Raw genomic sequence first — 26,831 nt, 5'->3', positions numbered from 1 at the left:
ATCTTCTTAAAATACCACTTGTTGATCCTGGCTCCAAAAACTTATCAAAGTAATTTTAATTATTGTGGTGGTGGTAGCTGGGTATTGTTTGATCACCACTCATAGAGCTAGTGTGCCATGTTAGCCATCGCTGGTAGCTCCTAGCTGGTCACATACCAGGTCCTGCTTGAGGTTCTTAATTAGGACTGTAGTAGACACTGGGTGGCAAATGTCCTGGGACAGACACCCAACCCCCATTGGTGCCAGACTGGGGGAAAGGGGAAGAATCTTCCTCATATTGTGTCTCAGTTCTTGGGTCTGTTTGAGACCTAAAGGAGGGATCTTCCAGGATTGTCATAATGAAGATGGAATGCAGTTGCTTCTAAGATGTTTACTACTCAACATTGAGAGCCTCTGGGTCAGATGATGCTGCCTTCCAGCTGGCATTAGACTCCTGTAATCTCTGACCTGTGTGACTTCCATACTCTACTAACTGGCTCCCTTATCCCTAGTTTTCTTCCCTCCAGCCCACCTTCTCTGCCAGTGGCACCAGTTTTGTAACATCATTTAATGGCTTCCCATTATCTCTCAAATAAACTCCAAACTCCCCAGCCTGCCTTACAAGGCACTATGTGATCTGGACCCTACTTTCTCAGAATTCCATTCAGAATCCTGACTACCATTTACCAGGTATGACTCTGGGTAACTTACTTAACATTTATAAGTCGCAGCTTCCTTATCTGGTTAATAATCCTACATAATAAAACCTTAATATGTAAATCGACCGAAGGAAGGAATGACTGATGGCTATGACACACACATTCACACAGGGAGCTTCCCCCTGGTAGTCAGTGCACTCCTATGGGGGAGCACCCCTCAGCCAGAAGCCAGGCTCTCTATTTCTTAGCACTGTCTCAGAGGCGGAAGCCTCTCCGGCTTCTGCGGCAGTCAGACATCCCCCAAGGGGTTCCAGACTGCAAGAGGGCGCAGGCCAGGCTGAGGGACCTGCCCCCAGTGCACGAATGTTGTGCACCAGGCCTTTAGTAGTTAATAATACCTCTTACTATATAGAGCTATCATTAAAGCACAGTAATAAGAGCATGGGCACAACAAACCCAAGCCGCTAATATTCTCACTACTATTATTATTACTTTACTGTCTGTACCATATGTCCTATCTCTTTATAGTCTTTGGAACATGTCCTGGTCTCTCATATATGCCTGCCTTTGCATATCTATTAATATACAGGCTCTAGGAAGGCAAGGATTCTTTCCTCTTCACCGAATCCCCAGAACTGTGCATGCCACATAATAGGTGCCAAATGAGCATAGATTAAGGAATACATGATGTCTGCTCTGTCTGTGGTTCCCTTACCCCACCCTCCAACTTATCCTTCAAGATTCAGCTCACATGTCCCCTCCTCTGATAAATCTTCCTGCCCCGCTCCCATTCTGGGCAGGGTGAAGTGTGCTCCTGTAGCAGCTTTGAGGAGCCTTCTATTAAAAAACTGATCACCCTGTATTGAAACTCTGATCTCCTGAAGGGCTGAAGTCCCCTAATTCCATATCCTGGGACCTAGTAGGCAGTCAATATATGCTGCATTAATGAATAAATGAACAAATAATGCACACCAATACATAAAGATGTGCTAGTTGTGATTATTTGTGTCTTGGGACACCTGCAACTCTCTTGGTCTTCCCCCTCCCAGGGATTGAATGGCTAAATCTGTAGCCCCAATCTCAGAGTATATATAGGCTCAGTATTTTTCTCTGTGTCCTTACCCCCTTGAATTTCCTGGGGGGGGGGGGGTGAAGGGAAGGGCAAGAAGGATTTTTTTTAAATGTACTTAAACTCCTAAGGTTACACATATTAAAAATTTGGAGGTTTTATCCACTCACTGAGAGTCAGGATATTTAGAATTTTGGACATTAGGGAAATGTGGCCCTCTCCCATAACTTCAGAGGCTCCTTGCACTGCCAAACCTAATTCCCAGCTGCTCTTGGTCCCTATGTATTGCCATACCTGAGCAACCGCATGCCTGCCGTAGCTCCCAGGTAAACAGGTGTCTGTGTGTACTGGACGACTGGAATTATTTCCTTGGCTTTTTGCATGCAGGCATTCAGATAAGTTTTTAACTCGTGTGTTTTATGAGCAAATTTTGAGATTCCAGGACCTAGGAAAAGATGTAGAAGCAGATAATAATATATTTTTTAAGTATAGAACATACCTTGACAGTATTATAGCAAAATACTGGTGTTTTCTGATTAAATTCAATAAGACAATTTCTTTCTTTTTTTTCTTCTTTTTTTTTTTAAATATGTTTTATTGATTTTGTACAGAGAGGAAGGGAGAGAGTTAGAGAGTTAGAAACATCGATGAGAGTCATCGATCAGCTGCCTCTTGCACACCCCCTACCGGGGATGTGCCCGCAACCAATGTACATGCCCCTGACCGGAATCGAACCCGGGACCCTTCAGTCCGCAGACCGACGCTCTACCACTGAGCCAAACCGGCTTCGGTAAGACAATTTCTTGATGTGATATTGCTCTACTTAGAAGGTAACTCACTGAACCAACCTCGCGCTGGGTCTGTCTGCTGTTCAATAATTTTGCCACTGGATGGCGCAACTTTCACATTTAATTACATAACCTTCCTAACAGGTTCAGATTCTAATGGGAATCTTATAGTTATTTTATGTAGCCATTTTATCAAGTTTCTTCCACGACATTGTAATTAACAACACTAATTCTAGAAGATCTAAAGGGATAATAATGACATATAAAACAAAAATTAAAAATAAGCACCAGGCACATTGGCTTTCACTGAAAAGATAGGAACTGCTACTAATTAGCTACGGAATCTAATTAGAATAAACAGGAATAGCATCCATGTTTCCTTAGTGATTTTTCCACTCTGATTCCATGCCTCCCTAGAAATACTGTTTTTTCAGTTGTAGGGCAAAACTAATTGTACTATGGAGAGGATGAAAGCCAAGATTCTGTAAGCTTTTTGAAGTGAGCAATTTCAGTTCACTTTAAGATAGCATGCACCCTGTCAGTGCTTTATAGTGATTTTAAGATTTTGTTTAATGATAAATATCCAGATATGTTATCCATATCTAATTTTCAGGTTTATAAAAAGCCCGTTACTTAGCCATCATCAGAAAATCAGCTCCAAATTATCATCTATTGTTTTAATTCAAAAAGTCTGGCCTTCAAGAATAGGTGGGACCCAGCTTCTGTGCTTTAACAAACCCTACAGGTGGTTCAAATTTGAGAACCACTGGTTAAGACATGGGTTTTTTAGGTGGTAGAATCTCCATTTGAATCCCAGTTCCATCACTTACTAGCTCAAGCAACCTTAAACACTTGGCACAGTATTGCACAACCTCAGTGCCCTTGTTTTAAAAATGAGGATAAAAATACATGCTTCACAGGGAGATCATGAAGATGAAATAATACTTTTAGTATTTATATTGGTGCATGGCATCTTATTGATGGGAGGGACTATTGCACAGTTATTTTCTTAATTAAATCTTTTTTGTTGAAAGTATTACATGTGTCTTCTTCCCCCCCTCCCCTTCCCCATTGAACCCTTCTAGCCACCCCTACCCCCCACTCCTGCCCCAGGTCTTCACCACCCTACTGTCTGTATCTACAAGTTCTTTGCTTGCATACCAGTTCTTTAGTTGATCTCTTCCCACCCACTCACCTTCCCTCCCCTCTCCCTCTGAGATCCGCAGTTCTATGCTTCTATGTCTCTGGACCTATTTTGTTCATCAGCTTATTTTATTCCACATATGAGTGAGATCATGTGGTACTTGTCTTTACTCAGTTATTTATTTATTAAGTCTGTTTATGCATCAAGGGCTCAGTCCTTAGGGCTGATTTCAGTATTATGTTAATGACAATGGCATAACAGCAGTAGCTCCGCTGTACTCTTCACTGGACTTACTTTTCTTCAAGTGTTCCACTTGCCACATGCATCTCGTGTCTCGTGGGCCCCCCTCCCCTTTTTCTTCATCTTACCTTGTACCAAGCACTCTCCTAGCTGAGTCACCACCCCTGTGTCATTCTCCTTTTCTGCCGGCCACATATAGATGTACAAAGTCGTGTGCGAAGAGCCTCCATCCAGCACAATCCCATACTGAGGGCAAAACAAACCAAGAACTTATTAGCATTACATTATTCTTCTCCACATTCAGCTTGCAACAGAAACAAAAACAAAAACAAAAACAAACAAAAAATGACCAAGACAGGAATTTTCAAAAACATGAGGAGAAAGTATTTTAATTCAAGAGGAACACGGAGTGGGGTGTGTTGCCTGGAATTGTCCTGGTCACAAGATCTACCAGAACTCCAGTCACCTCAGCACAGTGGTCATCACGACTTACCTAGGGCTGAGCCTGAACATTAGTATTGTTTGGAAGTTTCTGGGGCAGTTTTCATGAACAGCCAAGATTCCAAACCATATGCTGAAGTGGTGAGACAGTATACAGGGAATAGAAAGCCATTGGTTTAATAGTTCCCAAACTTGTATGCATAGCAAAATTATTAGAATCACCTAAAGAGCTTCAAAGACCAGTGCTACCTGTGTTCCACAGCCCAAATATGGAATTTAATTGGTCTGGTACGTGGTCTGGGCTTTGGAAGAGAGACATGGAAAATACTACATTTGCTTACTTTTTATTACAAATATATCCAGAAATTGGAATTGGATTGGAATCACAGTAAAAAAAACAAAAAAAAACAAACAAACAAAAAAAAAAAAAACACTTATGCTCCTTTTTCAGAGAAATATAGGAATAAGGGCTGGACAGTAGTTTTCGGATTGGTGCCCCTTTTAAGAACTTTTATGAAATAGAACTTTTATAGCAAAGTATGCAAATCTTAGCTGAGCAAACCAATGAATTTTTGTATGTGCACATCTATGTAAATCAGCACCAAGGTGCCCCTCTCAGTCAGTTTCCCTCATGGGTGACCACTGTCTTGACTTTTGTCACCATGGATGAGTTTTGCCTGTTTTCTGAGCTGCAGTAAATGGAAGACATAGTGTGCCTCCTTTCTGCCTGTTTACACTACACTGTCTCTCTCAGATGCATTCAAACTATATCAGTAGTTTGTCCCTTTTCATTTCCATAGAGTATTTTATATATTGTATTTTCCTGCACTCTACTGTTCATAGACATTTGGGTTGTTTCCAGGTTAGGACTATTGGAAATAAACCTGCCAGGAACATTCTTGTACATTTCATTTTGTGTACATGACCTCTCATTTCTCTGGGATGTTCACCCAGGAGTAGACTGAAGAATGCCCATTTTGATCAATTAATATTCACCTTTGATTACATCCCTGATTAGTCAGGGGAAAATAAATGCCATCACTGAATAATAATGTCTGCCACAGGCTTGTGAGGGGCATGTGTACTTTTCACTTATCTCTATACTGGAGAGGAAAATAAATGGGGAGAGAAACAGAGGACATGCTTCTGAAGTGTGAGTCAACTACTCTCATCACACGCTGCTCCTTTCAGTTGTGGACCTCCAAGTGTGATGGTCCCCCTAGGTATTCTCCCTCCCAGGAATACACCCACACCTTCCCTCTCCTAAACTCTAAGAGTTCCCATGAAACTTACAACCAGGGGAACAATGGGGTATCAGTAGCTCATCTGGGGCTAACCCCCTAACTATCTACAAGGCCCCCTTTTCTCTGTCTCTCCAGTGAGCTGACAGCAGCCCCGCCTTGGCTCACTTCTTTCCCATAACCTTTTTAGGAGCCAAAGCAGCCCCACCTAGACTCTCCTGTTGCTTCTTCTCTCCCAAGTCTTTCCTTGTCTCACTTTCCCCAACTTTAATAAATGTCCTCTAAAATTCATCTGGATTTGTGTTGTGAAATCTTTCCTGCATGAAGTCAAGAATCCACACACTACTGGCTGGCCCGAGGCAAACCCTCTTTGGTCCCTTTTTTTCTGGTAACATTAATTCTATGGAGTCCTAAGTAAAAGTCATGCTGAGAATGGTAAAAACTAGAAAAAAGGGTAACAGATGATCTAACTCTACAACTCAAAGAGTTAGAAAAGGAGCAACAAGAAAAGCCCAGTGTAAGCAGAAGGAAGGAAATAACAAAAATCAGAGCACAGATAAACGACATAGAGACAAAAAAAACAATACATAAGATCAACAAAACCAAGAGCTGGTTCTTTGAAAGAATAAACAAGATAGATGGACCTCTAGCCAGGCTAACCAAGAAACAAAGAGAGAGGACCCAAATAAACAAAATCAGAAATGAAAGAGGTGAAATAACAACAGACCCCACCGAAATACAACAGATTGTTACAAAATACTACGAACAACTCTATGCCAACAAACTGAACAACCTGGAGGAAATAGACATATTCCTAGAAAAATACAAACTTCCAAAACTCAATCAGGAAGAATCTAAAAATCTCAATAGACCAGTGTCTTGGGAAGAAATTGAAACAGTCATCAAAAAGCTTCCAGCAAACAAAAGCCCAGGGCCAGATGGCTTCACAGGAGAGTTTTACCAAACATTCAAGGAAGAACTAAAACCTATCCTCCTCAGACTATTCCAAAAAATCCAAGAGGAAGGAACACTTCCAAACTCCTTCTATGAAGCCAGCATCACCCTAATACCAAAACCAGATAAAGACAACTCAATGAAAGAGAATTACAGGCCAATATCCCTCATGAACATAGATGCCAAAATCCTCAACAAAATTCTAGCAAATCGACTCCAGAAGAACATCAGAAAGATCATGCACCATGACCAAGTAGGATTTATTCCAGGAATGCAAGGATGGTACAATATCTGCAAATCAATAAATGTGATACATCACATAAACAAATTGAAAGATAAAAATCATATAATCATATCAATTGATGCAGAAAAAGCATTTGATAAAATCCAACACCCTTTCCTGATAAAAACTCTTAACAAGGTGGGAGTACAAGGATCATACCTCAACATAATAAAAGCCATATATGATAAACCCACAGCCAACATTATACTCAATGGGCAAAAACTAAAACCATTCCCTCTAAGAACAGGAACAAGACAGGGATGCCCACTCTCGCCACTCCTGTTTGACATAGTACTAGAAGTACTAGCCATTGCAATTAGACAAGAGGAGGAAATAAAAGGCATCCAAATTGGAAAAGAAGAAGTAAAGTTATCCTTATTTGCAGATGACATGATATTGTACATAAAAAACCCAAAAGACTCCATTAAAAAACTAATTGACTTAATAAGTGAATTTGGCAATGTAGCAGGATACAAAATTAATGCCAAGAAATCCATGGCATTTCTATACACCAACAGTGAAACTACAGAAACAGAGACTAAAAAAGCAATTCCATTTACCATCGCACCAAAAATATTAAGATACCTACGAATAAATTTAACTAAGGAAGTAAAGGACCTATATGCAGAAAACTACACGACACTGAAAAAAGAGATAGAGGAAGATGTAAGGAGATGGAAGAATGTACCATGTTCATGGATTGGTAGAATCAACATCATCAAAATGTCCATACTTCCTAAAGCAATCTATAGGTTCAATGCACTCCCCATTAAAATACCAACGGCATATTTCACTGACCTAGAATGAACTCTCCAAAAGTTCATTTGGAACAATAAAAGACCCCGAATAGCCACAGCAATCTTGAGAAAGAAGGGTAAAGTAGGAGGGATCTCAATACCAGACTTCAAACTGTATTACAAAGCCACTGTTCTCAAAACAGCCTGGTACTGGCACAAGAACAGACATATAGATCAATGGAATAGAATTGAGAACCCAGATATCAACCCAAATCACTATGCTCAATTAATATTTGACAAAGGAGGCACGAATATACAATGGAGTCAAGACAGTTTCTTCAATAAATGGTGTTGGGAAAATTGGGCAGACACATGCAAAAGAATGAAACGAGATCACCAACTTACACCATACACAAAAATAAACTCAAAATGGATGCAGGACTTAAACATCAGACGGGAAACCATAAAAATATTAGAAGCATCCACAGGCTGCAAAATCTCAGACGTATGCCAAAAGAACTTCTTCACTGATACTACCCCTAGGGCAATGGAAGCTAAAGAGAAAATAAACAAATGGGACTACATCAAAATAAAAAGCTTTTTTACAGCAAAAGAAACCATCAACAAAACAACAAGAAAGCCCACAGTGTGGGAGAACATATTTGCAAATAACACCACTGATAAAGGTTTAATCTCCAACATCTACAGACAGCTGATACAACTAAATAAAAGGAAGGTGAATGATCCAATTAAGAAATGGGCAATGGACCTAAATAGAATATTTTCAAAAGAAGACATAAGGAAGGCCAAAAGGCACATGAAAACATACTCAAAGTCACTAATTATCCGAGAGATGCAAATCAAAACAACAATGCGGTACCATCTCACACCTGTCAGAATGGCCAACATCAACAAATCAACAAACGACAAGTGTTGGCGAGGTTGCGGAGAAAAAGGAACCCTCGTGCACTGCTGGTGGGAATGCAGACTGGTGCAACCACTGTGGAGAACAGTGTGGAATTTCCTCAAAAAACTGAAAATGGAACTCCCATTTGATCCAGTAATCCCACTCCTAGGAATATATCCCAAGAAACTAGAAACATCAATCAGAAAGGATATATGCACCCCTATGTTCATAGCAGCACAATCTACAATAGCCAGAATTTGGAAACTGCCTAGGTGCCCATCAGCAGATGATTGGATCAAAAAACTATGGTACATCTACACAATGGAATACTATGCTGCCATAAAAAAGAAGGAATTCTCATCATTTGCAGCAACCTGGATGGAATTGGAGAACATCATGCTGAGTGAAATAAGCCAATCAATGAAAGAGAAACACCACATGACCTCACTCATTTGTGGATAATAAAGATCATTATAAACTGATGAACCAAAAGATAGATACAGAGACAGTAAAGCAACAAGCAGATTGTCAAATTTCAGCGGGGAGGGGAGGAGGATCTGGGGGAGATAATAGATCAACTGAAGGACTTGTATCCATTCATATAAGTACAACCAATGGACATAAAACTCTGGGGAGGGAGGGGATGTGTGGGAGGGAAGGAGGGGGGGAAAAATCAATAAAATATGTAAAAATAAATAAATAAATGTTTAAAAAAATAAAAAAATAAAAATAAAACATTTAAAAAAAAAGTCATGCTGAGAATGGTATTATGACAGTTGCAAACTACCTTGTAGTATCTCAATTTCCCTTTCTCTTTCAAATTTCATGTGTTGGATGTCATTCTTTCAAGTTTATAAATATATAAATGGCTTTCATAGGAAGTTCTTTAAATATTAAGGTTGGCAATTTTTGTTTTATATAAGTACATATTTCCTTGTGCTTGCCAATTAACTCCAAATCTCTGAGGTATCCAGGTGACAAAAAAAAAAAGGAAGCTTAATTCAGTAGTTTATAGATGTATATCCTATATAATAGGTAATATGCAAATTGACCCTCACACCCTCACATCACAAGATGGTCGCCCCATGTCATCACAAAATGGCCACCACAAGATGGTTACCCCCATGTCATCACAAGATGGTCACCCCCACATTGTCATAAGATGTCTAGCAGGTGAGGGCAGGTGAGGGAGACTAGGCTTGCAGGGAAGGGCAGTTGGGGGGGACAGCCTGCAGGAGAGGGCAGTTGGGGATGATCAGACTGGCAGGGGAGGGCAGTTGGGCATGATCGGGCCAGCAGAGGAGCAGTTAGGTGTTAATCAGGCTGGCAGGGGAGCAGTTAGGGGCAACCAGGTAGCCAGGCAGGCAGGCAAGTGATTAGGATCCAGCATTTCTGGATTGTGAGAGGGATGTCTGACTGCTGGTTTGTGGGATCAGGCCTAAACCAGCAGTCAACATCCCCTGAGGAGTCCCAGATTGGAGAGGGTACAGGCTGGGCTGAGGGATGCCCTCCCCACCCCCACCCCCTGCCCAGTGCACCACAAGTTTCATACACTGGCCTCTAGTATATTACACTCACACACACACACACACACACACACACACACACACACACGAGCGCACGCTAAGAACCTAAGAACTTACAGGGAGAAAAAAAAAAGACAATAATGAGGACTCAAGAGGCCTCCCTAGACTATTGGGAATAGCTAATAATAGAGTCTATTGAGGTGTCAAGTTTTACTCTATTTAACCCCAAACCTGGGGGTATTATATAATCCACGAGTGTGAGGATCCTTGACCACCATGACCTCCATAGTGCTCTCTATCTTATTCCACATAGTGGAGGGTTCCCTGTGATAATTAGCATTATGCCCTTATAAAGAAAGAGCCTACCTATGTAGTTCTTGCTTGGGATATGGCAAGGAAGCAAGCTGGATAGGCTCCTCTGCAGCGAGGCTTGCAGTGAGAAGAAACCAAGAATTGGCCTTTGTGGGCTGAGAGGGGTCTGACTGATTTGCCTGGGGCCTTCAGATCCGTGAGAAACCTCCTGGGGTGGAGAAAGAGGGCCAGGGGTTACTCAGGACAAAATTAGTTTATTCCGCAGCAGGGTCCTTGAGTTCTTCCTGCCAGAAAATGTTCCGACCACAACAGCATATGATAAAAGTTAGCAAGGCAGCAGCAGCAAGCAGCCTTTATCTGGAATCAGGACATTCTGTCTGACTTTGTTGGCATGAAAGTCACTCTTCCAGTAGAACAAAGGAACCAGCCTGCTTCTATCGGGTTGTTTCTCCAAGACCTTACACAGTGCGGGTGGTTGAGAAATGAAAGCTTTTACTCCTTTTCGTTGGGCAAGTGTTTGAGAAGAGGGTAGAGCATACTTTTCAATGCAGGAATTAAGGACATTTTACTTTGTATCTACAACAGACTGGAATGCTAACCTGCTAAACTTGTACCAAATATTTTTGTTTTCCAACATGGTTTGCAGAATGAAAAACTGACATTGTTTGCTGCTTGTGGGGTTGATAACGCTTGATTGACAATTCTCAGTTTAAACATTTCAGAACTTTGCCTCTGATTGTTACAAAACTATCAGCATAGCCACTCATTTTTCACACTTGGTCCATTTAAGAGCTATATGTTCGTTCCATCTAATCTTATTTTATAGACAAGAAACTGTGTCCAGAGCTATGCAAGGACTTGCCTAACAGATACTGACCATTAATGCCTTAACAGACCCACATAGCCACCGTATTTTGTCCTTTCACCACTACAGCATTTTCCAGTACATGTCCCAGGGAACACTGAGCCTGCAAGGATCTGGACAAATACCTTCCCAGAAGTTTAGGAAATGCTGCCTGCTCTTTCCCCTTCCTGGGCTCACAAACTGGAGAGGTAGTGATACTTCAAAGAAGTCTGACAGTGGAGAAGCCTGCTTACCCTTGTTGACCCATCATCGCCCAGACTCAGTGATGCAGAATTCTTTCTCCAAGATAATCTTTCCCCTACAGAAATGCTTTGAGAAATGCCGTGCCTTGCCCAGGGTTTCTCTATAGCTCATATTTCCTTCAATTAAAGAAAAATCAAGACTTTAAATAGTAAGGAAGAAATCTGACATTTCCTTAATATTATTACTTCAATATCATTTCTATTTTAAGATATAAAAGTATATCAAATAGCATCTAGAAAATGAAGTGAAGAGGAAAAAGACATTTAAGGTCCCATCAACTAGACATCGTTGCTATTTTTATTTATTTCCTTCCAGGCATTTGAAAATGCATGGTGATTTTTTTAGTGTTGCAGTCTTTAGTGTTAAAGTCTTACTATGCAGACAACTTTATTCTAAACTAGGTTTTGATCAGGCACATAATTTTAGCCATCATAACTGATCTTCACAAGCCCTGTTGAGTGAATAGAAGCAGTGGTCTAGGGGGAAAGAGTCTAAAAGACTTTATTTGGTTCATGGAGATACCAATGTAGGGGCCTTGGGGAAGACCTAGAGAGGTGGATGACAGCAGACCCTGAGCTCACAGAGAATGGAGGCTGTGTGGCGGTGGGGCAGACCCCCCTCCTCAGGATGGAAATAACTGCCTGTGCAAATGTCATAGGCACAGGCTTCTGGGTACGTCTCCCTAGATGTGGGAAGAGAAAAAGAGAAAACTGGAGCACCAGAGGACCTACTTCTATTCCTGGCTTTTCAGAAGTGGGATAGTTAATCCTCTCCTCTGAGTCTGCTCATTCACAAAACACTCTTCCTATCACTGGCCTGCTCTCAGTTCCACATGAGCTATGTGACTTCTCTTCCAGAGCCTTTGCCCAGAAAGCCAGACCCTCTCGGATTAGATTCTACCCTCCTTCTCCATGTCTCAGAGTGCCTGTAGTTTTCCTCTAAAGACAGAACTTACCACAATGTGTACTCACATATTTATGTGGCTATTAGATTCATGTTGTCTTCCCTGCTGGATGGAAAGCTACATTAAGACAGGTCTGTTTTACTTACCATGGCATATACAGCATCTACCATAGTATATTCTACTATATGTGGGGCACAGAGAAGGAATTCAACAGACAAGTGTTGAATTAAATTAATGATTGAGAGGGGTTATAACTATATGGCTCCTAAACTTCTTCAGTCCTAAAAGAAGTTAATTCAGTCTAACAAAAAATAGGGCCATTAGCATTGAGTTCCACCACCACCACCACTCCCCCCAAAAATCCCATAAGTCAACCCTTGCCAAGTGGCTCAGTTGGTTGAAGCAATGTCCCATTCATCAGAAAGGTTTTGGGTTCAATTCTCGGTCAGGGTATGTACTTAGGTTGAGGATTTGATCCCCAACTGGTGTGCATAGGAGAAACAACCAGTCCATGTTTCTCTTTCATCTAGATGTCTGTCTGTCTGTCTGTCTCTCTCTCTCTCTCTCTCTCTCTCTCTCTCTCTCTCTCTCTTTCTCTCTCTCCCTCTCTTTCTCTCTCTCTGTCTCTCTCTGTCTCTCTCTCTCTCTTTCTCTCTCTGTCTCTCTCTCTCTCTCTCTCTCTCTCTCTCTCTCTCTCTCTCTCTCTCTCTCTCTCTCTCTCTCATCATTTAAAGATATCCTTGGGTGAAGACTAAAAAAAGAAAAGAAAAACATAAGCCAGGTAACACAGACAACAATGTGATCACTTGTCTTGGTCCCTTCAGACATAATTGGTTCTTCTGAAGTTTCTGTAGCTATAACAGTTATTTCAGAAACCTCATCAGTCTGTCTCAGTGAGTCTTTTTGAATAAACAAAGCTTATCCTTTTGAATGTGACTCTATTAATCTATAAACAAATCAGGTCTCCATTAGCTACAGCAATGTTGGCAAGGACTATAAACAATTGCAAACCATTTCCTTCCTTTCTTTTTTCTTTAACTGGAACTAACGGTACTAGATCTTCTATACAAATTACAATTTTATTGTTTTTATTTTTCTTTATTTTTCTTTTTTTATCTTCACTCGAGAATATGTTTTTATAATTGAGAGAGAGGGAGAGAGAGAGAAAAACACTGATGTGAGAGAGAAACATAGATCTATAGCCTCCCATACGAACCACAACCTAGGCAGATGCTTGGACTGGAAATCCAACCCACCATCTTTTGGAGTACAGAATGATACTCCAATCAATTGAACCACCCAGCCAGGGCTTTTTAAAATTTGTTTTTAATAGTAGTAAAATACACAGACCATAAAATTTGCCATGTTAAGTATACAAATATGTACTTCTGTGGTATTAAGTACATTCATATTGTTGGGAAACCACTACCCATCTCCAGGTGTTGTTTTTCAAATGAGACATTAAAATCTAGGGGAGTTGCCCTAACCAGTTTGGCTCAGTGGATAGAGTGTTGGCCTGTGGACTCAAGGGTCCCAGGTTTGATTCTAGTCAAAGGCATGTACTTTGGTTGCAAGCACATACCCTGTAGGGAGTGTGCAGGAAGCAGCTGGTTGCTGTTTCTCTCATCGATGTTTCTTTTTTTTTTTTTTTCTTTTTTCTTTTTTTAATATATTTTATTGATTTTGTATAGAGAGGAAGGGAGAGAAATAGAGAGTTAGAAACATCGATGAGAGAGAGTCATCGATCAGCCGCCTCTTGCACACCCCCTACTGGGGATATGCCCGCAACCAAGGTACATGCTTTTGACCGGAATCGAACCCGAGACCCTTCAGTCCCCAAGCTGACGCTCTATCCATTGAGCCAAACCGGTTTCGGCTCTCATCGATGTTTCTAAGTCTCTTTCCCTCTCCCTTCCTCTTTGTAAAAAAATCAATAAAATGTATTTTTTTAAATCCAGGGGAGCAAAAATAATATAGATATTCTTTAAGAGTATTTGAGATTGAAAATTAGAGCAAATCCTTCCAAAATTCCCAAAAAAGATAAAATCACAAATGCTCATTAAGAATAGTACTTTAGCCCTACCTGGTTTGGCTCAGTGGATAGAGCATTGGCCCTCAGATTGAAGGTTCATGAGTTTAAATCCAGTTAAGGGCACTCAGTTGCAATGTCTCTCATATTAATGTTTCTCTCTCTCTCTCTCTCTCTCTCTCTCTCTCTCTCTCTCTCTCTCTCTCCCCTCATTCCTTCCCTCCCTCTTTCCATTCCTCCCACCCCTTTTACTCTCTCTTTAAAAAAATATCAATGGAAAAATATCCTTGGGTGAGCATTAGCAACAACAACCAAAATAACAGTACTTTAATTCCTTGTAAAAAAAAAAAAAAAAAAAAAAAGATGGATGCGTGGGGTCAGGCCCCTACACAATAGCAGCAGTTGATCATTCTGGAGATGCTGGCTCAGTGACCATAACATACTCAGAGTTAAGGGCCTTGCCTAGAACTCATCTCCCTCTGAGCAGTGTTATAGCTACTCTCCACTAAAGGCTTCGGAAGTGCTGGGCACTCTGATAAGTGAGTCACTGGTACCATTCCTCACAGCCCTTCTCAAAGTGGGTGCTGAATCTGTTTTACACACAGGAAACTGAGGTATAGAGAGAGGAATGTACTTGCCAAAGTCTCAAGCTAGAAAGCAGCAGATCTGGGACTGAGATCAAAGCCATCTGTTCCCTGAGCCAGCATTCCATAGACATGAGCAGCTTTTAGTGAAGGCCTGTGGCTTGGTATTGGGTCAGCCTGATGCCCTTGAGAGAACCCTGTGGGGCTCTGTGTTGCCAGAGTATGGACTATTAGTGCTAAAAGGAGTGCCTGGCACTCACTAACTGCCAGGGTTCAGTGATGAGCAGGCACTTAAGGAAGTGGTGAGCCAAGTAGACCTCAAAGCTGCCTCCCACCCAGGTTCACCAGGACAAAAGCACTCCCTCAGAGGACACTTTGATACAGATAATGATTCTTCTTTAAGGCCTATGTTTTTTAAAGTGGTCACTACAAGAAAATGAAACACAGTCCTTGTCCTCAGTATGCTTAGTAGTTGGACATGTAAACACATCACTACATTAAAGAGTTCTTGTGTTTTGCCAGAAGTAACCCAGGCATGAGGCCACACCTGCCCAGCAAAGCTGAACCAATACTAGGTTAGGCAAGAGGATATATATAATGAGGATAATCTTTAATCTATTTAGCATTATTCTTTTTCTTTCCTTTTTATTTATTTTTTTAAATATTTATTTTTATTGATTTCATATATATAAATGAAGATAATCTTTCATTCTTCACAGCGCTTCTGGGAAGAAGAAATCGAACTGAGTGTAGAAATGATTCACAAACCGCATAGCCATAGCGCTATATAAGGCAATGTTATCACTGTGGTTTAGGAGGTATTCCTTTACTATTCAACCTCTAAACCAGAAAATTCCTCAGGACTAGATCCTTGACGTCTTCTTTTTCTCCTTTTACCCACTTCCTATGATCTCATTCATTTCTAAGGCTTCTGTGCATCAATGATCTCAGAGACATAGCTTTTGTCTAGATCTGTGCTGTCCAATAAGGTAGTCATTTGCCACACATGGCTGTTGAGTACCTGAAGTGTGACTCATCTGAAGTGAGATGTGCTATAAGTGAAAAATCACAGGGAAATTTAAGAGAGTATGGGGAAAAAAAGAGTATAAAATATCTCATTAATTCTTTACTGTGATGAATGTTGAAATAATAATACCAGGGTGGGCAAAAGTAGGTTTACAGTTGTTTGTAGGTAAAAGACATGCAGGCTATGATTGTTACAATAGTTTTATTAACTCAAAAGAATTTCACAATGGCAGAGTGAACTTAGGTACAATCTCATTAAGTGCTCAAATTGCTAGCCTTCATTATTTACACATTGCTCTAATCTACTTGCTATTCTCAAGCACACTTAGGCACAGTTTTTTACCTACCTTGCCCACCCCTGTATTTTGGATATATTGAGTTACATAAAATACAGTTGAAAGGAATCAGCTTGACATGCAGGCAGGGCAGGGGTCCAGTGGAAAGCAAAGGCAGGTAGAACATAGGCAGGGGCAGACAACAGTTTGAGTACGCCTAATCACAGAAACCCACCAAGCAGGAATAACAAAATGTTTTTGGATTCAAAGCAGGAGGCATGTGAAACTAGGTGGGGTTGGCAACCATAAGATGAACTGATGCTTAGAAACAGGGGAAGTTCAGGTCTATGCTGGGCAAGAACAATGAGGGAGTCAGGCAGGTGACGCCTCAGATAGACATAGAGCAGCAGGTGGCAAACATACACCCCTGGACCACTAGGCTTCACAGGCAGCCCATTACTGGGCCCCTCCCCTTCCGGGGACTCTGAATCTGCTGGTAATAAATTTTCCACACTTTTGCTTAAATCTTCTGGTCCTCGGAGCTCATTCTTTGGCGTTCTGAGACACAACCCTGGGGAAAAAACCTCAGTTCACTGTCCCAGTTATCACAGTATTAAAGTTTCACCTTCTCTACTTTTTAAAAATGTGGATCCTAGAAAAATTAAAATTGACTTATAATATTCCTATTGAGCAGGCGGGTCTCCTCTCTGAGATCCAGAGCTTAATATTCAATTGCTTCTTTGACATTTCCACTTGCATATTCAATACCTCAAAAACAATTCTTCAAAAATGTAACTCAAAACCTTCGCCTTTTCCCAAACTACTACCGTATAATAGCCTTTTACCTAATCTCCTGTATCTGCTTTTATCCCTCCTCCCCCTAATTCACTGCAGCCAGAGTGATCTTTTCAAACACAAATCTGATCATGTTATTGACTTCCCATTGGCTTAGTATTAAAACTAAAAACCTTAAGCTGACTTGCAAGGCCCTGCCACCACCAACTCCCTCACCATCTTTATCCAACACATGACCCTTCACATAGCTCTCTCCAACCAACTTCCCGAATGTATCCAGCTATTTCCTGCTGTGGGATTCTTGCACTTGCTTTCCTTCTGCCTAGAATGCTCTTTACATCCAGCTAATTCTAATCATACTTCAGATATTATTGTTAATGTCATTTGTTTTTCAAGGAAGACTTTCTTGGTCCTCAAAACTTTCATTTGGTGGCACTCATCACAATAGTAACTAATAATTTGTGTCATCTATTAAATGCGTTTCCTTCCCCAGATGATAAACTCAATCATAGCTATATTGGATTCCCAATTCTGTAGCCCAATACCTGACACTCTATCAATTGATAGAGTGTCTACTACTAGACCCTGTGGTCTGAAGGGTCCCAGGTTCGATTCTAGTCAAGGGCATGTACCTTGGTTGTGGGCACATCCCCAGTTGGGGGGGGGAGGGTGTGGGAGGCAGTTGATCGAGGTTTTTAACTCTCTAAACTAGGGGTGTCGAACTCAATCAGAGAAGGGGCCAAAATCTAAAATCCAGCCTAAATCGCGGGCCGAATAGTTTACTGAACAGTCATAAACTGACAATGTTAACCAGAAATGTGAATTTAAAATGAGTGGAACAATCTTTTCCTTAACAGTGCTGTTAACCAACTCACATGCTATCAAGGATTTGGCCTGAGGGCCTTGTGTTTGACACGTGTGCTCTAAACAAATGTACCAGACAGGAATATCTAAATGTGTTATTTTTAACTCATCATTTTTGGAAGGAAATATATTTATTTAAAAAAAACTGCTCAAAACAGTTTAGTAGCTCATGATATTTGGTATTAATTTACAACCAACACATAAAAAGTCTCAATAATTATTCCAAATTTCAGATTTTAAACATGTTTTATCATTCACCTTCTTCATCAAACTTAGCTTTGAGTGATTTCAGAGAAACTATCAGAGAGTGTGTTCTAAAGCAGCAATGTCCAATGGAACTTTCTGCAGTGATGGGAATGTTCTGTGTGTGAGTTGTTCATTCTTTAGCCACCAGCTACATGAAGCTGTTGAGCACTAGAAATGTGGCTAAAAATGCAAAGGAAGAACAAAATTTTTTATTTGGTTTGATTTTCATTAACTTGGATTGAAAGAGCTGCATGTGGCTTAAGACTATTAAATTCAACAGCATACATAGCTTAAAGCAATCACCAAAGACAAGTTCCTAAATATATTTGCCCTCAATATATGCCAGGAACCTTATTAGAATTACTGTATAACCTCAACCAATGCATATATAAAATAATCTTTGAGCAAAATAAACCAGTGATATTGCTATAAAGATTCACTACAGATGCCATTGTCAGCTTGTCGAATATTTATACCTTTTATTTAAAGAATGCCAAAGACCTTATTCCATTTTGCCAGGCCAACACAACAACATGAGTCACAACAGACTTTAAGATGACCACTGAGGAGAGAAGGTCATCCAAGACAAGTATTCATTAGGAACAAAGAGCTCAAGTCTGTCATGGACTTTGCCTCCTTGGTGGTCCCCCTCTCCAATGATGTAATAAAGAATATGTAAAAAGGTCAAACCAAGAAGGCAATCATGTACTTTTGGAACTGGTAAACAAATAACAGAACTGAGATGTCATGAGGCTTCAACTGTGAGTGAAGTTTTGCCAAAAGAACCGACATCACACAACATTAAAAGGCAAGAGATCATTGCCAATGAGATAGTATCAGCTTTCCGTGCTGACAAAGGAGCTGCTGTGCCCAGTCCCAGTTGAATTTGTATGGCAAACAGATGCCAATGTAACATGCAGGCCTCTGCTGTGTAGCAAGTGATTTGGGTATGTGGCAAACGTTTCAGCAGCCTGGCATATGCATCCACATGCCAGGCTCACAATTTAATATCTTCAAAAATACAAAAAAAAAACACACCAACATACTTCTGCACATGTAGTCCAGGGCCTCTATGATTAAGTTAACTAATGTATATGTTACCACCCACATGCACATATGTGCTCATTAGCATAGCGGGATAGTCTGGTATATCCTTGTAGATTATTCACTGTAATTTCAGTGAAAGATTAAAATGGTATATTTACAACATAAGTTTAAATTTACCACATGCTTTCTAATTAATGAATTAAATAAAATATTGGCCATATTACAAGTTATTTGTGAGATAGTTATGTCTTTGAAATTTTACTTTGATGAGTTTGAAAGGAAGGAGAAATAAATTACAACAGGGTTAATTACCCTAATTATTTTTAATGATATTAACTAGCTCTTCAGATGTGGATACATTTTCACAAGAAATCTATCTATCCAAGAATTCATTTATAATTACTCTAATTGATACTTGTTTCTTTGGGCTTTTTGATTGATTTTGATTTGTTTTTTGATATTTTGAAGATGAAGACCAAATGTTCCCGACAATCTTTGACTTCCAAAGTGCTTTATACAAAGCTTTCCAATTATTTTGGTGACAATGTGGAAGTAAGGATTGTCACTAAAATAGTAAAGAACCTTCTTAACTAATAAGTAAGAAGAACAATGAGTACAGTGTTGTGACACATCCACAATGAAACAATGAGTAAGAAGTAGATACAGCACTAGATAGTAGAATATCAGCACAGTATAACACAGATGTGGATGTGGTGATAAAACCTTTGTTTCTATTATTTATTTAATTTGCTGAACAATCATAAAGACAGTTATCTTCCCACGGTTAATTGTTTTAAGTCATTCCCTCTTCCAGAATGAGCATCCATTTCCATTTTACTTCTCTAATCCAATAGGTAGTAACTTACTCCTGAAGATGCCAGAACTTCAACTCCTGTATGTTCTCACTTGTTATGACTTCCTTTTTCACTCTGCCCAGGCCTCCACACACACACACACACACACACACACACACACACACACACACAGATTTGAGTTACCTTAACATTTTGTGGCAATGATTGGTTCTGGGTCAGCCCCACAGCGATCAAAGCAATCACAGCTATGACACAGACGAAGCCAAGGATGACAACTTTATTTTTGGCACAAAATTTCTTCAGTCTAGAATCTAAAACCAAAAACAGAACAAAAAATATCAAAAAAGAAATCAACAAACATCAATTTCCCTACCCTTTCTGTATGGTCTAATGCTAGCTATCCTAAGACATCAAAGATAGATACAATGATCTTTATTTATGAGGCACTTGTAAAATATTTGGGTAATAACTCAAGAACAAAAGGCGCTTTTTTTTTTTTTTTTTTTTTTTTTTTTTGTAATGTGATGAGGGCCAAGACTAAGTTAGTGGCTGTCATAAAGAAAAAGGGCAGTTAGGTCTCTAATCAGATATGGAATGAGGAGAGGGAAGAATCCCAATTTGGCAGTTTATTTAGTATAATAGATAATGTAAGTCTATCAGGGTACAAGTAACAAATAATAAAAAGCAAGGATAGCCCTCTTCACTTTTAAAATCTACCACCAAGTGTTTTAAGATGTAAAAAAAAGTCTCTCAACACCATGACATTTCCTGGCTTGTCACACCCCTTGCATTTCAACCATATTTATTTATTCACTGGGGATAGTGTAGAGGCTGTGGGGTTTTGATTATTTCTTCATTCACATTATCTTATTATCTATTCTGCTCTTAGTCTCACCTTGTAGAGGGACCTGGAAAAATAAAACTTGAGGAGAATTATATAAAAGGCAAAAGTTACTTTGATCAGAATAAACAGCATATAGCGCAGGTGAACAGGAAATGGAATGGTTGCCCCATTCTTTCCACTCTGACAACTCACTCTCCTCAAATCCCCAAACTATCTCCAAATTGTTTTCCTTTGACTTTGAGGAAGAAGGCTAGAATCAAGTAATAAAGACCCAAGTGGAAATGAGATGGGTCCTCCAGAATAGACTGCACTACTCTAAGGACAGGCCATGGGATTAAAACAGCTAAAAACTGGACCCCAAGCCTCCTCCTCTTCCCCTCTTGGTCAGCAGCATGAGTACACTAAAACAGGTGTTCCTCCTCAAGCTCCTGAGCAGAAGCTTGGACTTAATCCAAAGGATTGTAATTGTATGGGTCTCCAATCTGCATCAACTTCTAGGATATTTATCTTTAATTACAGTTGACATTAAATATTATTTTACATTAGTTTCAAGTGTACAGATAGTGGTCAGACATTTGTATAATTTACAAAGTGATTCCCCCAATGTTTCAAGAACCCATCTGGCACTATACATAGTCGTTACAATATTATTGACTATATTCCCTATACTGTCCTTTCATCCCATGACTCTTTTATAACTAAGTACCTATTTGTTCTTCTTAATTCCTTCACCTTTTCCACCCAGCCCCTCAATCCTCTCCCATCTGGCAACTGTCAGTTTGTTCTTTGTGTCTTATGAGTCTCTTTCTGTTTTGTTTGTTCATTTATTTTGTTCTTTAGATTCCTCATATGAGTGAAATCATATGGTATTTGTCTGTCTCTGACTTGTTCACTTAACATAATATCTTTTAGATCCATACATTTTGTGACAAATGGTAAAATTTCATTCTTTTTATGGCCATTGTTTTTTTGTATCACCTCTTCTTTATCCAATCATTTATTGATGGACACTTAAGTTGCTTCCATATCTTGGCAATTTAACTAATGCGGCAATGAACATCAGCATGCACATATCTTCTCAAATTAATGTTTTGGATTTCTTCAAATAAGTACCCAGAAGTGGAATTGCTGGGTCATAAGGTAGTTTTATTTTTAATTGTTTAAGGAGATCTGGCCTTGCTGGTTTGGCTCAGTGGATAGAACATCGGCCTGTGGACTGAAGGGTCCCAGGTTCAATTCTGATTAAGGGCCCAAGTTGCAGGCTCCCAATAGGGGCATGCAGGAGGCAGCTAGCTGATCAATGATTCTCTCTCGTCATTGATGTTTCTCCCTCCCTCTCCCTTCCTTTCTGAAATCAATTAATTGTTTGAGGAACCTCCATACTATTTTCCATAGTGGCCAAAATTTGCAATCCCACCAACTAGTGCACAAGATAAACCTCTAGAATCTTGAACCAGTCCTTACTCATCATATAAAACAGTATAAAATTTAGGGGGAAAGTTTTAGTAACATCATTATCTACTGCTTCCAAACAAAGGAACAATAGATGAAGTATATAGCACTTCTCACCTTCTCCACTCCCTAAAGAACCTCAATACTGTACAGATGCCGGCTATTCCAAGTAATCCCCACACACCATGGGAAAGGGATACAGCCTAGCCAGTTTGGATCATGTATAGAGCATAGGCCTGAGGACTGAAGGGTCCAGGGTCATAGCCCTGAGGACTGAAGGATCCCAGGTTCGATCCTGGTCAAGGGCACATGCCCAGGTTGCAGGCTGGATTCCCCATAGGGGGCATGCAGGAGGCAGCTGATCAACAATTTTCTCTCATCATTGATGTTTCTATCTCTTTCTCCCTATCCTTCTCTGAAATCAATAAAAAGTATTTTAAAAAATAAAATATAAATAAAAAAGAAAAGAAAAACAAATAGATTCTAGATTAATAAAATGAAGATTAAAAAAAAGAAAGGAAGATTAATAAAATGAAGATTAAAAAAAAGAAAGGAAGACAACCCCCAGTTCAGGAACAAGCCTGATTGTTCCTCATAATCTCATTCCCTCACCAGTGACTTATTTCAACAATGGATATATACCCCCAAATGGCCCATGAGACCCTAGAGGAAGTCTACTGGGGCAAGTCTAGGGAAAGAAAGGAAGCATTCACTCTTCATTCTCAAACATTGTCCTGCCTGGATGGGATAACATGGAATGATGGCAGAACATAGATGGAGAGACTGAGTCCTTGATGGCATATTGAGCTGCAAAAACAACCAACTTTGATCCAGTCCTTCCATAAAACTCATGCTTGGACTCATAATCAGGATATTTAGTTATTTGTTTGTTTAAATACTAGTGCCCCAGTGCACAGATTCGTGCACATTAAAAGGAAATTAAATAGAAGATGGGTGGCAGGGCGGCACTGGGCAAGACATGCCAGACACACCCTGGTGCCAACCTTCCGCAGTCCCTCCCTGGCCAGCCGCACCTGGGGTATTGCACTGCCACTTGGGCATCTGCAGAGTGAACAGGGTCCCTCTGGCAGGTGGGGTCCCTCGGCCTGGCATGCAGGGATCAGGCTGAAACTGGCTCTCCTACATCCCCTGAAGGGTCCCGGATTGTGAGAGGGTGGTTTTCCTCTCTGGTTTTGGGGTGCATCTCCCAAGAAACCACAGCTGCCAAGTCACTGCAGCCCAGCAGCTCCTGTGTTGAGTGTCTTCCCCCTGGTAGTCAGTGCGTGTCATAGCTACTGGCCAGTCAGCCAGTTGGAGGGCCGCTTAGCCTTTTATATATATAGATTTTTATTGATTTCAGAGAGGAAGGGAGGAGAGAGAAATAGAAACATCAATGATGAGAGAGAATCATTGAACAGTTTCTTCCTGTATGCCCCCTACTGGGGATCAAGCCTGCAACCCAGGCAAGTACCCTGACAGGGAATCGAATGGTGACCTCCTGGTTCATAGGTCCACATTCAACCATTGAGGCACTGTGGCCAGGCAGAATAAGGATTTTAATACCTTGAAGCCAAAACATCCTGATACACCTAGTGTGACAGAAATGTCCTGTTTGATGCCAGCACTCTAGAATCTGGAAAAGAGCCCCCTATGTACTACCTACCTTAGGATTCCCAAAGTTGTGGTATTGACAAACATAGCTCATAAGAAGCACATGCTATAGATGAACAATTACAAATCTAATAGCTAATGGCAGCACATTGCAACAGTGTTTCTACTGTAGTGGAATTTAGAAGGCTTTACTCTCCCTCAAGCTGTTCAAAACGGTCTACCTATTTAGTTCTTTTGTTTTCATAAGTCTGACAATTGTGCTATCTCATTTTCCTTTCACATCTATCAGGACACTAGTCTTAGAATCCAGTGAAAAAAGGCCAATAAGGTCACTACTCTGGAGTTCACAATCTAGTTGGGGAGATAGATAAACTAGGGTAGCAAGATATAAATAAGTGACTTCAGATCTTGATAAGTGCTAAGAAGAAATTAAAACCAACAAACGTTGTACAGTGACTTGCAGTAGAGTTAGGGTGGGGAGACTCAATTGAGGGTCAGGAATGAGGGTCAGGAATGCCTCTCTGAGGAGGTGACATTTGCCCTGAGATCTGGATGATGACTCAACACAAGCTACGAGCAGTAAGAACTTTCAGGAAGATGGAGCAGCAACTGTAAATGTCCTGAGGGAGGCAGCCAGGTGTCTCTAATTGTTTCTTTCTTTTCCTACTGAGCATACTTACTAACTCATTATTTTCCCTGAGCAGTTGAAAAGTGTAGTTTTCCACATTCGCCCAGCTTTTGCAATGATATCCAAATTGTTAGAATATATTAAGTCTTTCATCATATTCTTCTTATTAAAAAAAATGATACGAAAAAGAACTTTGATCAGAGAGAAAGTTTAGAATTTTCCATATACAATTTTCAAAAGTTTTTAACAACAAAAAAGTAATGGCTAAGTTTGTTTTTCTTGTAACTGACTAGATAATTATCCAAAGAAGAGTAATTAAAATACTGTTTTTATGGCCTACGGCAGGTAGTTTTCAAAGACCCTTATTCATGCAGGAAGCAAACTAGTCTTAGGAAGTGGTCCTAGACATGGAGGTCCAGGTGGACTCATCCAGGATGTGCTCATGAAAATGGAACCACGTCCGTGACTGCCCCCTCTTCTTAGACCTTCAGAGCTCTTTTCAGATGCCCAAGACCTCTGCTACAGTCCCATTCTGTTGTGGAAAATTCACAATGACTGTCTTCCCCTGAAAATCCCTTCCTTTGCCGTGATCCCAGAAATGTGGTTTTTATCATACTAGTTAGTACAATGGGCAACAATTTCAAGAAACCTTATTACCAAAAATATCTAATGGCGAAGTGTTGTGTTTTCCTTGAGTTGTACCATTATACTGGAGAACTTAAGACTATTACTCCCCTCCGCCCTTTCATGTGATTAGTGAGAAGGCTTTTCTGTTTAAGGTGAGAGAGCTGGTAGAAATTTCCTCTTCATTTAACAGAGAAACAAAACAGAAGGAAACCCAAGTTTTTTGAGAAGAGACAGACTGATTTCAAGCTAATTAGTTATGTCAGAGGCACACCCCCCCAAAAAAATTATTGATTCTTACAGAAACAGTCATCATGACATCCTAAAGTAAAGATTGGCCCTGACCGGCATTTTCAATGGTTAGAGAGTTGACCGAGCACCAAAGGGTCTCAGGTTTGATTCCCAGTCCAGGGCATGTACCTCCGTTGCAAATTCGATCCCCAGCCCTGCGGCATGTACCCAATCAATTTGTCTCTTTTACACTGTTGTTTCTCTCTTCCCCTAACCCTTCCTTCCACTCCTTCTGGAAAAAAAAATCAATGGTTAAAAATATCAGGTGAGGATTAACAACAACAATAAAAGTGAAGCTCAGAATTATTTAATTTTGTCCTTAGTCAAATTTGGCTATTCAGAGAAATACTAACATATCAATTTCATGATATCAAAGATGTAATGTCTTACAATTTTACTCCATTAATAAAAAGATTTGAAGTGTTGGCAGATGTAGATTTCAGGTTAAAACAAAATTTTGCTCAGCAGATTTAATGTGACTCACTAGATTGAAATAGTTTCCAATTTCTAACAGGTCATATCCGGACTAAGTTTGGCTTGTTGTATAGAGAACGAAACAGCAAACATGGACAAGCACTGGCAAATAAACAGTGTAATGCTATGTTTACACAGCCCAGGGGTGGAACAGACTCAGAGAACTCGTCCTAATCTGGCCTTGTCATTCCCTCAATTCCCAGAGTCAGTCTCCTCACCATCTCTGCCATCTCCCTTCCTCTCCATCAGAGAGCTCTTCTCGGTGGCAAATCGTTCTCACACTCGGGTTTTAAGGTCCTTTCTCAGGTGCTTCATTCTAGCTGCCTTAGACCCACCTTCTTCTAGGCGCTCTCTACCTCCCTGTTCCAGTCACCCCACCTCTTCTACAACAGCCCTTTCTGGTGTCTCCCAGCCTTTATAATTACCTTGCCTTTCTGATTTTGGCATTGTCAGAGTACTTTCTGATAAAAAAACAAAATCCACGGTAGCTTCCTACTGCCAGGTGAAAGCCACACTGGTCTACTTGGACCTCTCAGCCCTTATGAAATTTAAGCTCTTCCCATCTCAGCATTCCAATAAACGGATTTTTGTGCCTAAGATCATAATGCTTAACATTATGACCACTAGAATGTAAATTCTCTGAGTGCAGGAACTCCCCCCTTTGCCCCCCACTCCTGGCTTATTTATTGCTGTATTCCCAGTTGAATGAATAAATAAATTTTGGATTCTGACTTTTTCTGAGAAATTTCTGAGATTTCCTTCCCTTGGAATTCAATTCCCCTCTTTCCCTACCAAGAGTTTTTCCTTGTCTCCTTCAAATTCAAGTTCGGTAGGAGGCTGTGTTTCCCTCCATATGCTTCAGAGCTCGGTTGTTCTGAATATTTAATGAGCTGACCCATTTCAGTTTGGGAGTACTATTGTTGGGGAGGGGCTG

General features: G+C 40.3%; 1 protein-coding gene across 4 annotated transcripts in view; it reads right to left on the bottom strand.

Moving 5' to 3' along the window:
* Positions 1 to 26,831, bottom strand: part of ENTPD1 (ectonucleoside triphosphate diphosphohydrolase 1) — a 99,878-nt gene that overhangs the window by 26,318 nt on the left and 46,729 nt on the right. For 3 of the 4 annotated variants that reach the window (XM_036438679.2, XM_036438678.2, XM_036438677.2), the window contains exons 2-4: positions 20,157 to 20,284; positions 4,008 to 4,125; positions 2,002 to 2,152 (exon numbers count right to left, since the gene is read on the bottom strand). In XM_036438679.2, coding sequence (XP_036294572.1) covers positions 2,002 to 2,152; positions 4,008 to 4,125; positions 20,157 to 20,284 — 397 coding nt within the window. The remainder of the gene's footprint in view (positions 1 to 2,001; positions 2,153 to 4,007; positions 4,126 to 20,156; positions 20,285 to 26,831) is intronic. The other variant, XM_036438680.2, reaches the window with a different exon arrangement.

The sequence above is a fragment of the Pipistrellus kuhlii genome, unplaced genomic scaffold (genome assembly GCF_014108245.1).
Source record: "Pipistrellus kuhlii isolate mPipKuh1 unplaced genomic scaffold, mPipKuh1.p scaffold_m20_p_15, whole genome shotgun sequence".
NCBI classification, from domain to species: Eukaryota; Metazoa; Chordata; class Mammalia; order Chiroptera; family Vespertilionidae; genus Pipistrellus; species Pipistrellus kuhlii.
This window is presented reverse-complemented; position numbering and strand designations above follow the sequence as displayed.